Here is a 16,854-nt window from a genome sequence, read left to right as displayed (position 1 = left end):
GGAGGACGACACGACTTAGCTTTCCCCAAGGTCAGACCTTCAGGGGAAATCTTCTAATGGTCTTAGACAGCTTAGCTGGCCTGCCTCGCCCCCCTCCTGTAGATCCCTCCACTACTCATCAACTTCAGAGCCCTGAAGACAATGAAGAGGCTGTTTAAACGAAGTAGAGGGAGGAACAGGGCCCTAGGCTAAGGTCAGCAGAGGCCTTGGGGGAGACACCGACCCTTGTTCCCTGACATCCCTTGAAACCAAGATGGGACAGCAATTCAGCTGGGAGGAGAAGGAGGCATCAGGGGAGATGGACGTGGCGGAGGTGCAGGAGTGGTACAAGAAGTTCGTGGTGGAGTGCCCCAGTGGAACGCTCTTCATGCACGAGTTTAAGCGCTTCTTCAAGGTCACTGGCAATAAGGAGGCCACTCAGTATGTGGAGGGCATGTTCCGAGCCTTCGACAAGAATGGGGTAAGTAATCCTGAATGGGAGGATCTGTCGATCTACATGGTACCCCTCCCATCCTCAAGCCCTGCAGAGTGAACCCCCAGATTCTCACTCTTCTTCCCTGCTTTTCCTCCCTCCCCATCCCCAACTCTTTCTTTTCTTCCCTGCAATTGTCTGAGGCTCCCTGCGTCCTCTGGCTGAGAGCTAAAGGTCACTGGCACATAGCTGGGTTTTCCCTGTGCATTTTGGGCTAAGGCTCTGCATCCCAAGGACATGTAGAGCCCCTGTTGCTCAAAACACAAGGAGCTACAATATTCCAAAGCTATCTTAGATCAAGAGCTCCTCAGCTACAGTCCTTCAGATGGAGGCTGGTCGGGTCTTTCCTAGTGCAGATGCTAGGGGGGGCTTCACACTGACTGGGAGGGTAGATGGATGATTGCAAAAGCCCTTCAACTCTTTAAACTATGGAGGATTCCATGAACTCTACAGACCATAAGGTTTCTTTAAGCCTTCCAAAGGCACGAACAAGCTGAAGAAGATACTAAACTGTGTAATTTAAAAATTAGTGTGTATGTATGCTTGCACACGTATGTTTATATGTGTGTGTGCCAGAGCCTGTACACTTGTATGCACGTGAAGGCCAGAGATCCATCTCAGGTGTCATTCCTCAGGAGGCATCCATCTTCTTTGATGAGATTCCATCTCACCTTGGCCTGAGCTCCTCAACTAGGTAAAGCTGGCTTTCCAGTGAGCCCAAGGATCCTCCTGTTGATCCCAGAACTAGGGTTACAAGAACACGCCTACACCCAGCTTTTTTTTTTTTTTACTTTTTAAAAAATATTTTATATTTTTTATGTGTATAAGTGTATTGCCTGCATGTATGTGAGTGCACCCATGTTGTACCACCCAGCATTTTTTTAAAAAAGATTTCTTTACTTTTAATTTATGTCTATAAGTGTTTTTGCCTGCATGTATGCAAGTACACCATGTGTGTGCAGTGCCCTCAGAAGCCAGAAGAGGACATCAGAGCCCCCTAACTATGAGTCTCCTTACAGGTGCTGGGAACCAAACCCAGATCCTCTACAAAAGCAAGCAAGTGCTCTTAACCACTGAGCACGCTCCAGTCCCTAGGCTCAGCTTTTCATGTCCATGCTGAGAATAGAGCTCAGATCCTCATGCTTGCACAGGAAGCACTTCACAGGCCCAGCCATCTTCCCGGCACAATTATTTATTTATTTATTTATTTATTGGTCTTTTTGAGACAGGGTCTCCCTATATCCCTAGCTGTTCTGGAACTCACTATGTAGACCAGGCTGGCCTTGAACTCACAGAGATCGATCGGCCTGCCTCTGCCTCCCGAGTGCTGGGATTAAGGGTGTGCACCACCACACCCAGCATCTTTCCTTCTTCTAACCCTAATGTTTAAAATGTGTATTAAAGTTTTTTAATAATCTCAAGCTCTGCTTCAAAACAACATTAAATTCAATGGAAGAAAAAGAAACAAAACCTTGATTATTCAAGATTACCTGGTCCAGGACCCCTGCAATACTGTAGTATAAACAATTCATTTACATCAAATGCCTATTTCAGCTCCCTGAATTAAGGGAATGGGCTGGCCCTAGATGAGTAATCTGGAGAAAACTTCAAGAGGCCGCTTCCTGGAGCCAATCAGAACAGAGGGTAAGGTCAGCAGTTTCAATACCACAGAACCACCCTATTAACCCTGTAAAACACGCACAGAGCACAGAACCAGCCTCAGATATTTCAGACCCCCACCCCCCTCAGTCTTCTCAAGGTTAGAGAAGCCTCATGGGGACGGATAACTTTTTGTCATCTTAAATTAAATGATGAGAAAACTGTGGTTAAAGCCAGCCTGGTCTACATAGTGAGTTCCAGGACAGCTGGGGCTACAGGGAGACCCTGTTTCAAAAGGACAAAAAAAAAAGCTGGATGTGGTGTGATGCATATGTGGAATCCCAGCATCTGGGTGGCCAATCTGTAGCTGGAAGCAATCACAGACTACTTACACAGACCCTGTTTTAAAACAAACACACCCAAGAACATGAGTCAATTTGCCCAAGATCAAACACTCTGGCATCTTAATTCCTGGTCAAGTGTTCTTACCTCAAATACCTGGAGTTTTGTTGGGTTTATCTATATATTTTTATGAATTTCTGAGAACTTCATACAATTTATTTTCTGTGCTTGTATTTATTTTTTTAATTTTACTATATGAGTGCTTTGCCTATATGTATATAAGTGCACCCATGTGTGCAATGCCTATGGAGGCCAGAAGAGGATGGTCAAATCCCCGGGAACTGAAGTTACAGATGGTTGTTAGCCACCATGTGGGTGCTGGGAATATTAAAAAACTACTAACAAGCCGGGTGTGGTGGCCCATGCCTTTAATCCCAGCACTCTGGAGGCAGAGACATGTGGGGGAGGGTGTGGATGTGAGTGTTGTGTATGTTTGTGATGTGTGCGCATTTGTGTGAAAGTCCGAGGTTAGTTTCAGGTGTTTTCCTTTTAATTCTTCCTCCTTTATTTTTTGAGACAGAGTCTCTCACTGAACCTAAAGATTATCAATTCAGCTAGGCTGCCTGACCAAAGAGCTCCAGGGATCCACCTGTCTCCACGAGGTTGGGGTTACAAGGATTTGCTGCCATGCCCAGATTTTTATATAAGTCCTGAGGATCTGATCTCAGGTCGGTGGCAAGTACTTTAATGACAGAGCCATCTACCCAGCCTCCCAAGTTCCTCATTTTACTATAATTTGTGTGTGTCCATGAAGGCCAGGAGAGAGCATAGCAGTCCTTGAAGCTAGAGTCATAGGTGGTTGTGAGCCACCTGATGTGGATGGTGGGAATGGAACTCAAGTCCTCTGGAAGAACAGCAAGTGTTTTTAACTGCTGAGCCAGCTCTCCAACCCCTAAAGGTATTTTAAAAGATTAACACAACGGACAGACTACCGAAGGAGAAATTAAGGAGGAAAAGAAAGATCAAGTGGACCATGGTTCCTTGTGTCTCCTGGATGAACTAACTGAGCCCTAGAATTACTCTGGGAGATGGGCACTGTTGGCCTTGCTTACAGAGTAGGCAACTGTCTAGTAGAGATTCTGTGCTCTATTCAAATTCATATACCCAGAAAGCACTAGAGTAGTATTTGAGGGAAGTTCCCTCAGGCTGCCTTTTAATAAGGCCTACAGAGTGATGCCTGGCTCTGGGCAATGAGGCAGAGAGATCAAGAAAACATGGCCTCTGTCCTTAGCAGGCACCCAGACAGGGAGGCCAGCGTTACAAACACAGAGGAAACAGCATAGGAGAGGCCTGGTTTTTCCCTCCACACCAGATACCTACATCTCCATTGACTGTCCTGTCTACTGGTCACACAGACACACTAAATTCCTTTTTCTCTGCATCTCCTTTTTTCTTTAGTGGAATGTGGGTGGACTGTCATAGTGACTCTAACATCCCCCACTGGTGACTCTCTGGCTCATAGTGGAAATGGAAAGTAGTATTGGGGAGGGGCAGGTGTATCTTGGAAGTCTCCAGACAGAATTAGGCCAATGGTAGCCTTAGCACCATTGCTAAGGTTAGATCAAGGTTGGTCTTAATATAGGTTATGTGGTGCTAAGATGCTCAGCCTGGGAACCAGTGCTGGGTGGCACTGAGGGACATGAGACCCTGGGGTGGAGGTGGGCTTCGCAGGGTCTGTCAGAACAGACAAGTTCTTTCTCTCTGGCAGGCAATTTACAAGCTGAAGAAAGCCTGCCAAGTAGAGATGGAAATGGAGTAGCCTGGCCAGCTGCTCACACCTGAGGAGGTTGTGGACAGGATCTTCCTCTGGTGGATGAGAACGGAGATGGTAAGAAGCACACCATGCTGTCTTGCAGTGAGCCAGTGGGCAAGCTCCACCCCCCCACACACACACTTTCCTGCCATTGACACTCTTATCAGTCAGCTGGGAGGGGATTACATGGAATATGGAAGGGCTCCACAAACACAGGAGCGCAAGACGTTTGCAGAGGACTACAGCTCCTCTGAGTGTGCCTGATAAATGCCAGGCATGTAAATAAAAATATTTTTGAAAAGATTAAAAGGGACAGAGGCTGCCGGAGAGACGGCTTGGTGGTTAAAAGCCTTGGCTGCTCTCGCAGAGGACCTGGGTTAGGCTCCCAGCAACCAGGAGCTCATAACCTCCTGTAACTCCATTTCCAGGGGATCTGACACCCTCTTCTGGCTTCTATGAGCACTGCATGCATGTGGGGCACATATAAACATGTAGGCAAAGCATTCATGCACAGAAATTAAAAATAAATAAATCTTTTTTATTAAAAAAAATTTTAAAGGATCTGATGAGATGGGTAAAGTCACCACCAAGCATGATGACTTCAGTTTGATCCCCAGAACCCCCACATGTTAGAAGGAGAAAACTGATTCCTACAAGTTGTCCTCTGATCTCCACAGGAGTGCTAGAGGATAAGCATGCCCCACCCATCTGCACAAAATAAATTAAAATGAAATAAAATAAAATAGGAGGGGCTGCAGAGATAGCTCAGTGTGGTTAAGAGGGCACACTGCTCTTGCAGAGGACTTATGTCTGAAGGCTCACAATTACCTGTAATTCCAGATCCAGGGGATCAGAGTCTCCCTTCTGAACTTCCTGGGCACCTATGCTCACACATGCATGCACAGGCCCCTCTCACCACCCCCACCCACAAATAAAAAAAATTGTAAAGGGGCTGGAGAACTGGTTCAGCATTTAAGAGCACTTGCTATTCCTGTAGAGGACACAGGTTCCGTTTCCAGCAGGTACTGGTGGTGTGGGTCATGGCAGCTCACAACCATCTTTACCTCTGGTTCCAGGGTATTCAAAACCCTCTTCTGACCTCCTCAGACACTGCACCCACATACATGCAGGCAAAACATGCATGTACATAAAATACAAATATATTAATTTTTTTTAAATTTAATAGATCTTTTTTTTCTGGTCTTTTTGAGACAGGGTCTCCCTGTAGCCCCAGCTGTCCTGGAACTCACTATGTAGACCAGGCTGGCCTCAAACTCACAGAGATCCACCTGCCTCTGCCTCCCGAGTGCTGGGATTAAAGGTGTGCACCACCATGCCTGGCTCTTAATAGATTTTTTTATAAGCCATGATTTTTTTTTAAGGTAGATGGCACCTGAGAAATGACACCTGACGTTGTCCTCTGGCCTCCACATGCATGGACACACACACACACACACACACATATACACAGGCCCCTTACAGGCTGCTGAAGATTCCTGAGTACTCAGAATTGATGAGCTGCAGGTTTAGGGTTCAAGGCTGCAGGCTGGCTTGTAGGAGAGATGGGGACTCAGCCTAGGAGAAGACATCCTCCCCTTGTGCCCAGTCTCAGGCTTCCCTCTCCCTTGTGATCATCACTCCCACCCTTGCTCAGGCCAGCTGTCTCTGACTGAGTTCACTGAAGGTGCCCGCTGTGACAAGTGGGTGATGAAGATGCTGCAGGTGGATGTCAACCCTGGCGTCTGGATCACTCAGCAGAGGAGGAGAAGCGCCATGTTCTGAGGGTCCAAGAGTCCTGCAGGAGTCCCTCGCCCCCTCCAAGACTCCAGGCTCCCCCAGGTTTTCAGAGTTTCTGGAGGCCTCTGACCCACTCTGCTCAGGCCCATTCTTGCCATGGTGTGGACTTCCTGACATTCTGAAGGACAGTAAGGGGACCATTCAGGGCCACTAGGTCTGAAGAGACCCATGGGGCTCCATCCATTCTGCAGGATTTACTGGCATTTGAAGGAATGTCCTTTTCTCTGCCTCTCAGCTGCTCTTGGGAAAACTAAACGTTGGCTGAGAGGGTCTGGGGCTCACTCTAGTCTCTGGGTGTTCTCATTGGAAATAGGGACAGCTGCGGGTAGGGGAAGAGGGTTCTGACATCATCATCAAGGAGAATTTATAGTGGGAAGCAAAGACTGACAGAATGCAGTCCAAAGAGGAAGTAGGGATGGGGAGGGGGTCCTAATGACACAACCCCCAGGATCCTGAGCTGTGTCATGGGGGGACCTGCCCCACCTCCTCCCTGTGTTATCCTCACCAGGGGTGTGGACAGGAGCATACTCCAGCAAAGAAGAGGGGGCTGTGATCTTCCCACCGTTGAGGGGCTGCTGTGCTTAAAGGGGCTGCTTCAGCTTTACTGGGTGCTACTCCCCAATTCCCTGTGGCCAACTGGCCCACCCCATCCCATCTCCTCCACCTCCACCACCAGCACAAGCTTTCCATCATTCCTGATCATAAACCTGCATATCTCCTCAAAGGATGGAGAAGTCTTTTCATCTCTGAGGAGAACTGGGTACCTGTGGATCTGGGTTCTGGGCCAGACTTTGCCTCCAACTGCTGTGCAACCCTCACCTCCCGGATGGCTGCTTCTCTTCCCTAATATTCTGAAAATTGACTGGACAGTTTCCAGACTATTGTGTAGAAGTCTTACTTAGTTGTACAAACTCTTTTGTACAACCCCAACATAGAACTAGATTGCAAGGGGATTCCTCTGGTTAAAGGGGCTTGTGTCTCAGCCTGCTTCCACCCATGGAGCCTGAGAAGGCACCTCTAAGGACAGGAAGTAGGAACAGTGTTATACCTACAAAGTGATTTTCCTGTGGGACCTGAAAGAATATTTGACTTTACCTCGAATAGATACGTTATTATGTTGATGTATAAAAAATAAACTAACGTATTGAAATTGAGGGGGTTTGTTTGTTTGTTTGTTTGTTTGTTTGTTTGTTTAACAAGGTCTCACACTATATAGCTCAGGCTGGTCTAGAGCTTACTCTGGAGCCCAGATTGATCTCCGACTTTGGGCAATATTCCTGCCTCAGCTTCCAGAGTGCTAAAATTACAAGTGTGAGCCATCACGCACAGGTTTTCTGTTGTTTTGTTTTTGTTTCACTGGGATTTTTGTTTATTTGCTTGTTTTCCTTTTGTGGGGTAGTTGAAACCATTTCACCCTGCAGCCCAGCTTGGCCTGAAACTCCCAGCAATCCTGCTTCCATTTTTTGAGTGCTGAGATCACAGGCATACACCAGCATGCTCAGCTTGAACTTGAAGTTTGTTTGTTTTGAACTTGAAATTTCATAGGAATATTTTATAAGATGTTTCTGTAAATTTTTCTTTGGAAATAATTTAGGTGAAAATGATTGATGACAAGTATTAATAGTGGAGCTGGAGAAATGGCTCAGTGGTTAAGAACACCTACTGCTCTTACAGAGGACCTGAGTTCACTTCCCAGCACCCATGTCCAAAACCTCACAACTGCCTGTAATCTAGCTCCAGGGGATCCAATACCCTCTTCTGGCTTCATGAGCACCCACATATACCACACACACACACACACACACACACACACACACACAGAAAAAAATATATTGTGAAAGACATATATATAATACCACCTCTCAGGAGAAAAAACACACACACACACACACACACACACACACACACACAGTGAAAAATAAATCTTGAAAGAAATATTAATAGTATCCCATCTCAGGTGAGAAAATAGATCTGCTCCAAACCACAGAGAAGGTGGACAAGGCCAGGGGCTGTTCTGCTCTTGTACAGATGCCAAGAGAAGGGGCAGAAATGGCCACTCCATTTGATGTCCAGGCCACCATAGCTCTGAATGCCACCTTCTCTCTGTGCTTCCTGTTCAGGCCATATCTCTGTTTGAGGTAGTCCAAGTGATGGGCAGACAGGAAGCAGCAAAATATATCCACTTATCATCCCTGGCCTCAGAAGGTCCCACTCTGACCTGGTCCCCTTGCCTCTTGTTTTCTCTCTTGTACTCTTGAACTTTTGTTTATTTCAAGTTCCCTCCAGTCATCTGAAGATCCAAAGCCCAAAAGAAAGAGCTTCTTTTGCCCGCCCCACCCCTCATGTGCTGGGCATGTTAAACAAGTAACCCCACTCCTGAATACTCCTATTCAAGATGTGTTTCATTTATTTACAGCTGATCTCAAACTTGCTATGTAGCTAAAGATGACCTTGAACTTGTGATCCACTTGCCTCCACCTCCCTAGTTAGTGCTGGGATCACTGACGTGGCACATGCCAGGTTTACCTGGTTCTGGGATCGAACCCAGAGCCTTGTGCATGCTAGATAAGCCCTCTACCAAGTGAGCTACATTGCCAACCCATCTCTTAGCATGTTTTATTATAATGAAGTAGTCTGTGTGTCTCCTACCAGCTGGCATTCCTAGAGAATCTGCAATCTCCTTTGTGCATCTAACTTTAACACACAGTAGGTGTTCAATAAATGCTTGTGCAGTGATCCAGACCACACAAATAGGCTCCCAGATTAGAACAGGGTGTGATTACTGTGAGGCTGTTGCCAACAGATACAAGGAGTCCAGGAATGCTGTCTCAGAACTTTTGGATCTGGAAGTGCTGGCCTGGGGACATATGGGGTTGGGGAGGGAGGGGAGCTGAGACAAGTTGGGCAAAAACACCCAAGGGGCAAGAGATGAGCCTAAGGACAGAGAGAGACAGAACAGCGCCCCCAGCAAGAAGTGTCACCATCAGCTGAGTCTCCCAGGGGGGCCAGGGACCATCTTTGGCTGTGCTGGGCTCTCAAGTCCCACTAGTGCCCTTCTGCAATCACCGTGCACCCCAAAGAGGCTATCTGGGCCTTTGAATTCAATAGCTACTATGTCATGATAACACAAGAACAAAAAAATTAAAACTAAAAACGACACCAGGTACCACACTGGCCCCCGCCCTCCACATATTGGAGCCCCAGGGCGTGGCTCAGCCTGTGGCCTCTGTAGCTGCATCCCCAGCTCCCGCCTCCTCCTGCTCGCGGTTCTGGAGTCTGCGCACGATGCGGGTCAGATCCAAGCTTCGTGTCAGGGTATCCAAAAGCATTTGGTCCTTCTGGACCCCCTCCATGAATTCCTCTAGCGATAGTTCCCCTGGAGTGGAGAGAAAGAGATTCACAGGAGGGTGTTCACCTCTGCAGGCCAGGGCTCAGAGGTGCATGCTAGCAAGGGGACGGGACAGGGTCTGCTCTGGGGGCTTCGGCCTGTGGAAAGGAGGCAGAGGGATCCAGAGCCCAAAGTCAGATGCAGGGATTGCCCCAAAGCTAGTTTTGTAACCCAAGCAAAAGTGGGTGGGGGAGGTGACCAGCAGAGAGCCCTCTGTCCTACTCTCCCGGGAAGGGGTGACCCCCAAACCTGCTGACCCTCCCTTGGGGAGCCCCTCCTCGTGCCCTCTCACCATCCCCGTTGACGTCGATCTTAGCAAACACAGTATCTGTGAACTCCTCGGCGCTCATGGATGAGTCGCTCCAAGAGTTAATGGTTCGGATGGCCTGGGAGGACGAGACGAAGTGAGGAGATCTGTTCCAGTTCTATCTCAGTGATGGGAGTAGGGGCAGTGAGAGCTTGTTGCAGCCCAAGAGGGGTGGAGAGTGGACGCATGGGGGCCTCAGGCAGAGATGGGACTTAGGAGTCCAGATTCTGCTGGGCACAGTGCTCACACCGGTAATTCTAACTCTTGGGATGCTGAGGCAGGATTGCCTCGTTTGAGGTCAGTCCAAGCCGGTCTAACAGTGTCAAAAATAAACAAAAACAGGGCTGAGGAGATGGCTCAGTGGATAACAGCGCCTGCTACTCAAACATGAAGACGTGAGTTCAAATCTCCATAGCACAAGTGAAAAGCCAGGAGTGGTCCGGTTCCTGTAACCCCAGTGCTGTGGGGAGGAGCTAAAGCCTGGGACTTGCTGGTCACCAGCTTTGCTCCAGGTTCAGTAAGAGACCCTGCTTCAAGGGGATAAGACATCTGACATCCTGAGGCCCAAGGAGTTGGAGGCATGGCCCAGAGCCTGCAATTGGTAAGTTAGAGTTGTCATCCCACATCCTCAGTCCCAAATCCTAGTCCAATCCTGAGACTGTGATTCCTACCCTAAGACTCTCAGGTCTGGGACCCACCCGCAGCCGCTGCCCATGCTCCTGGCCCAGCCCTCTGCACCTGGAGTTACCCGGATGATGGTAAGCAGTTCATCCCTGTCTATGCACCCGTTGCCGTCGACGTCGTAGAGCTTGAAATACCAGCGCAGCTTCTGTTCCACTTTGCCCTTGAGTACGAGGCTGAGTGCGGCCACATACTCCATGAAGTCAATATAGCCATCCTGGGTGAAGGGAAAGGGGCAAACACTAGGCCTCACCCCTTAAGGACTTCTCCCAGTTCAATTCCCTGCCCAGGCCCCTAGAGCCAGGAGTCCCCCTGGGAAGTGAGGGGTCTGCTGGTAGAGCAGGCATGAGAGGTTAGCTCTATCTCTGCTGAGCCCATCCCCTTAGTATCACCCCTTATCTGTCCTCCTGGTTACCCCCACATAACCCACCTCTTCTATAGAAGCTGATGATCAAATCCGTTAGGGCCACCCCCACTGGGAAGGGAATGGTTCCTTGTGATTCTCAAACATGGGCCCTTCATATAAGGGTGGTGAGAGATACCTGAGCAGGTGGGAGAGGAAGAACACAGCCCAGAGGGGGAGGCTAGGTTTGGGTGATGCCTTGGAAGTTGCCAGCCCCGCAGGTAGGGGCAGGAGACAGATACTGGGGCAAACAATTCCTTTCTCACTCTTTCCCTTTGGCTTCAAACTGATATGTGCTGAGACAGGATTAAGGAAGGGCTCAGGGTTCAGTGTGATGGCCACCCCTGCCCCCACAGAAGTGAAGTGCTGGGATGCAGGCTCCTGGCTCCATGCTCTCTGGGGTGTAGGATGTGAGACAACCCACTTGGTGTGTCTCTTCATGCAGTCCTTGGCTTCTTATCTATAATAGTTGCCATAGTACCCACTTCCGTGGGATTATCAACTAAATAAGTTCATGGAGATAAAGCACACTGCACAGCCATCACATAATATGCACTGAGTCAACGTTAGCTGTTCTTTTCTTTTAGATTTATTTATTACAGGGGCTGGAGAAATGGCTCAGCGGTTAAGAGCAGTAACTACTCTTGCAGAAGACCCAGGTTCAATTCCCAGCACCCACATAGTGACTCACTACTGTCTGGCCTCCATAGGCACCAGGCACCTACATGGTGCACATACATACATGTAGACAAAACACACATATATATATAATCTTTTTAGAAGAGCCAGGCGTGGTGGCACACTCCTGTAGTCCCAGCACTTGGGAGCAGAGGCAGGCGGATCTCTGTGAGTTCAAGGCCAGCCTGGTCTACATAGTGAGTTCCAGGCTAGCTGGGGCTGCAGGGAGACCCTGTCTCAAAAAGACCGAAAAAAAAAAAAAAAAGAAGAGTTATTTATTTACAATTTGTGTCAGGGCTGGAGAGATGGCTCAGTGGTTAAGAACACTGGTTGTTCTTCCAGAGGACCTGGGTTCAATTCCCAGCGTCCACAGAGCAGCTAACAACTATCTGGAACTCCAGTTCCAGGGAATCCGACACCCTCTTCTGGCCTCTGCAGGGCATTGCATGCATGCAGATACATACTTAGATACATGCAGGCAAAACACTCATACACATAAAATAAAAATTAATAAATAAAATTTTAAAATAAAAGTTACATGTCTATGTATGTGTCTGTTGTGTATGTACACATGAGTGTAGGTACAGAGGCATCAGATCTCCTGCAGTAGCAGTTATAGGTAAGTGTGAGCTCTCTGATATGGGTGCTGGGAGCCAAACTTGGGTCCTCTGCAAGAACAGTACACACCCTATACACTGAGCAGTATACTAAGCCATCTCTCCAGCCCCAATAATACCTGTTATTACTACAAAATCACTGTGTCCAGAAAAGATTCCATAACAATGTATAAGCAGCAATAACATATCTACACAGAACATTATAGAACTCCCCCAAAATATCAAAGCCCTGTGACTTGCCCAAGGTCACGCCTCTCCTATGAGGTGACTTTGGAATTTTTGGCTCTTCCATTGCCTCATGACCTTGGACAAGTCACAGGGCCTCAGCTCTGAGATGGGAACAAAACATGTACTTTCAACACTGTGACATGGGAGTGCACACTTGCAATTCTGACACTCAGGAAGCTGAGGCAGGAGGACTGTTTCGTGTTCAAAATCAGACTGGGCTATACAGTGAGTTCTAGACCATAGACACATCTTGTTTAAAAAAAAATCAAATGAGTTAGTGCCACAAATTCCCTTCAGTGTTAATGACACAGCAAGCGTGTGTGTGTGTGTGTGTGTGCGCGTGCGTGTATTGTATCTATGTGTTAGTGTATATGCGTGTACACGTGCATGAGGATGCACATGTGTGCATGAGTGTGAAGGTCAAAGGTTGTTGTCAGGTGCCTTTCTCAATCACTCTCTACCTTATTTTTTTATATTTTTAATATTTAATCTTCTGTGTATGAGTGTTTTGCCTGCATGCATATGAGTGAACCCTTATGTACACAATGTCCACAGAGGACAGAAGAGGGTGTTGGATCCCCTGGATCTGGAGTTACGGACTGTTGTCAGCTGCCATGTGGGTGCTGGGAATTGAACCCGAGTCCTCTCTTAACCACTGAGCCATTTCTCCAGTCCCAGTCATCTCTCTAGCCTCTCTTCACCTCATCTTTTGAGACCAGGTCCCTCACTGAACCTGGAACTCATTGATTCAGCTAGGCTGACTGAGCAATGAAGCCCAGGGATCCACCTATTGTTCCCCGCAGGGACAGCACCCAGCTTTGTACATGGATGCTGGGATGGACGTCAGGACCTCACACTTGCATGGCAAGCACTTTACCGTACTCTTATTCTGGTACTTTCTGTGGACTTCCTGTGCTGAGGACTTAGTTTGCTCTGTTCAGTTGACCCTGGGGTGGGGAGTTGATTTCTGTCCCCATTTTGAATGACCACACAGCTAGCTGAACAACAAAGCCTTGCCTGGAAAGATCTAAATCCTACACCAGCGCTGAGATGGGGGCCGGGAGGATGACACAGATCACTGAGCACAGGGTGATGGTCAGACTTGGTCACATCTTAGAGAGACTGACGGGAAGCAGAACAAGAGCGCAGGCTTCTCCTTTGGCCACCCGGCCTGCCGGCTGCTGTGCACCTGCTGTGGCGCTCTGAGACCCAATCATCTCACTCCAATTGGCAAACTGTTTTTTGGAAAAAGTCATATAAATCAATATTTCAGCCCTGTAGTCAAACAGGTGATGTCATGACAATTCTTTTACAAATTATTTTTTTAGTGCTGGTTCTGGGGATGGAACCCCAGGGCCTTTTTTGAGACAAGATCTCTAACATAGGCCAGTCTTGAACTCCTTAGGCAGCCAGGATGGCTTTGAAATTCTAATCCTCCTGCCTCCATCTCCCAAGTCCTATGATTACAAGCATACACCACCACACCCAGTTTATGTAGTGCTGGGAATTGAACCCAGGGCCTCATGCATGCTAGGCAAGCACTCTACCAACTGAGCTACATTCCCCAAACCCAGGATCTTGGGCATGCTAAGCAAGCATTCTGCCATTGAACTTCATCCCCTGCCCTGTGATTCTTAAATAAATGAATATATTCTAATAAAACTTTATTTACAAAATTGGGTCCTTGGATAGCCAGCTATGGTGGTACACATCTGTAATCCCAGCACCCAGGAGGCAGAGGTAGGAGGGTCACAAACAGCTCAAGGCCAACCAGGGCTACATAGTGAGAGTGCCTCAAAACAAAAATGGGCTAGGGGGTGCTAGAGAGACAGCTCAGAGGTTAAGAGCACTGACTGCTCTTGCAGAGGACCTGGGTTCAGTTCCCAGCACCCACATGGTGGCTAACAATGGTCCATAATTCTAATTACAGGGGATCTGATGCCCTCTTCTGGCCTCATTGGGCATTGCATGCATGTGGTACACTTACATACACGCAGGCAAAACACTCATATACATAACATAAAATTAAATAAGTTAAAAAATAAAAACAGCAGGGCTAGGAATGTAGCTGAGATGACAGAGTGCTTGCCTACTCAAAGCCCTGTGTTTGATTCCCCAGCATTGTACAGACTGGGTGTGGTGGCACAAGGAGGCTGGAGGATCAAAAGTTCAATGTTATCTTCAGCCACAGAAGCAAGTTTGAGGCCAGCTTGGGCTACATGAGACCCTATTCTCCGACTGTCTTTTAAATATCTCAAATTTCTCTCTGCTTTGAAAGTTGCCAGTGTTTTGTCCCATCTCCTGGACAGGCTGCTAAACTGCTCTGTGCTAGTGCCAATGGATCAAGATAGTATGGCCCACAGAGTAACTATATACCAATGTATGAGAGAGGGATGTTGGGTATTACAAAGACACCATGTGGATGTTTGTTGGCTGGTTGATTTTGGTTTGTTTTGAGACAGAGTCTTGCTGGACAGTTGTGGCTGGACTCAAACTCATGGTGATCCTCCTGCTTCAGCCACCTAAGTGCTGAAATTACAAGCTTTTACCACATCTGGTTATGCACTTCGATATAAGTGCACAGTTAAATTAATATATTATACAATTCATAAGTAGTCCATAAAGCTCATATATATACTTACTCATAAAACCAATATTTATTCAGCACCTACTACATTTTAGGGCACTGTCTTAGGAGCTGGGGACACAGCAATAAATAAGCTAAATCCAGGTCTCCGTGCAGCTCACCTCCAGCAGGGGGAAGATAGACAATAGGCAGAGTGGTAAGGGTTACTTAATACCAGCATCAGAAGATGAGAAATTGAAAAAAAAATTTTTTTGAGACAGGGTCTCCCTGTAGCCCCAGCTGGCCTGGAACTCCCTATGTAGACTAGGCTGGCCTTGAACTCACAGAGATCCACCTGCTTCTGCCTCCCAAGTACTGGGACTACAGGTGTGTGCCACCATGCCCAACTAAGAGAAATTAAAAATTTTAAAGATGAAAATTGGTCTGGGTAGAGAGCAGGAGCTACAAAAGGCAGAGATGGGGACAGAGCCAGTTTTCAAACAAATTGAAACCAGAGAAGCAGGGAGCATGTGGGGGAAGGTGGGAATCAAGCAAATTCTAGGGAGAGTCCTAGCAGCGCAAAGGCCCTAGGTTAAGATGCGGGGGTTGGGGGAGTCGTGAGGAGGCTAGGTAGAGTAGGGACAAGAGTTTTTTGACTCTACTGGTTCTGTGATGAGTTTTATTTTGGGGGTGGAGGGGTGGGTCACATATTGCATATCCCAGGCTTCCCTGGAACTCGTTATATAGCTGAGGATGATCTTGAACATCTGTTCCTCCTGCCTCCACTTCCCAAGGACTGAATTCTGCATGTCCAGCACCACACCTAGCTCCTGACTTTCAGTGGAAACGAAAAGAAGTTCTGGATATTAATGTGATGCTTACCCATGACAAAAAGCGAAGAGATGGCATTAGAGTGACCTGGCTTAGATGGCTGCGCACGGGGGGGCGGGGGTCCTTCCCTGTTGTGTGTGACTTTCTGAAGATATGTCTTGACTCAAAATGGCTTCCTTAGCAGGAGAGGAAACAAGATGTTTCAGTGTTGTGTGTAAAGTGCTGGGGCACCTCCCAGCTGAGAGGGACTGCTGTTTCCTCTGGAGCACTTGGTGGGGAAGAGTCTAGCCTGGTCACTCCTTCTGTCCTCATCACTATGCCACAGGCTCTGTTGCTCTCCAGCCCCTTGGGCACTGGGATGCTGCCCTTGAGGCTTGTGCTCAAAGCCTATAATCCGATTTGGCCTCTTAATCTCACATATTAGTGAGTTTTAAATAACCATGTAAAGATCTCAGTGTTCCCTAGAAGCCCTGCCCATGGTGGTGTTTGGAAGGGGAGGGACTCTCTTTACCACACTAGGCACATGGCCCCACATCATTGAGACCTCCCTTTCCCAGTGAGGGTCCAGCCAAGCTGGGGCTCAGCAGAGGGGAGGCAGGGTGGGGAAGCAGGCCTTTTGGTTTGAATTCATCCACCATTATTTGACTGTTCTAGACAAATGGCAGATTGCAGCTAAAATCCAACAGAGAACTTTTTTTTCTTAAAGTCTTACTATGTAGAACTATCCTAGAACTTGCTGTGTAGATCAACTTGGCCTCACAGAGATCCACCCACCTCTGCCTCCCTAGTGCTGGAATTAAACTCACGTGTCACCATGCCCAGCTCCAAAGCTATCTTAATTAATGCTGCCACTGCTGCAGCAGATCCAAGCAGATATGCTGAGCCCAGGGTTGCTCCTGAGCTCAAGATGGCCCTTCTAAAGGCCAGGCCTGGTGACACATGCCTTTAATCCCAGCACTTGGGAGGCAGAGGTGGGTGAATCTTGTGAGTTTGAGGCCAGCCTAGTTTACATAGTGAGTTCCAGGTAAGCTGAGGCTACAGGGAGACTCTGTCTCAAGAAAGAAGAAAGAAAGAAAGAAAGAAAGAAAGAAAGAAAGAAAGAAAGAAAGAAAGAAAGAAAGAAAGAAAGAAA

General features: G+C 47.7%; 2 protein-coding genes and 1 non-coding gene across 4 annotated transcripts in view; 1 reads left to right on the top strand and 2 right to left on the bottom strand.

The window, feature by feature from the left end:
• The first annotated feature begins 253 nt into the window (after positions 1–253).
• On the top strand, positions 254–6,008 carry Guca1b (guanylate cyclase activator 1B). The gene is given in 4 exon segments (XM_008823403.1): positions 254–460; positions 4,155–4,275; positions 4,278–4,301; positions 5,881–6,008. Coding segments are annotated over 4 exon segments (480 nt in total).
• A 3,227-nt stretch (positions 6,009–9,235) lies between these two features.
• Positions 9,236–16,854, bottom strand: part of Guca1a (guanylate cyclase activator 1A) — a 19,141-nt gene continuing 11,522 nt past the window's right edge. For both annotated transcript variants that reach the window (XM_029558667.1, XM_008823391.1), the window contains 3 exons: positions 10,467–10,616; positions 9,704–9,797; positions 9,236–9,399 (listed from right to left, as the gene is read on the bottom strand). In XM_029558667.1, coding sequence (XP_029414527.1) covers positions 9,236–9,399; positions 9,704–9,797; positions 10,467–10,616 — 408 coding nt within the window. The remainder of the gene's footprint in view (positions 9,400–9,703; positions 9,798–10,466; positions 10,617–16,854) is intronic.
• Trnaa-agc lies at positions 13,818–13,890 on the bottom strand. Its single transcript has one exon. It is a non-coding gene; the product is annotated as a tRNA-Ala (tRNA).

Source organism: Nannospalax galili, unplaced genomic scaffold, assembly GCF_000622305.1.
Source record: "Nannospalax galili isolate Female #2095 unplaced genomic scaffold, S.galili_v1.0 scaffold1892, whole genome shotgun sequence".
NCBI classification, from domain to species: Eukaryota; Metazoa; Chordata; class Mammalia; order Rodentia; family Spalacidae; genus Nannospalax; species Nannospalax galili.
This window is presented reverse-complemented; position numbering and strand designations above follow the sequence as displayed.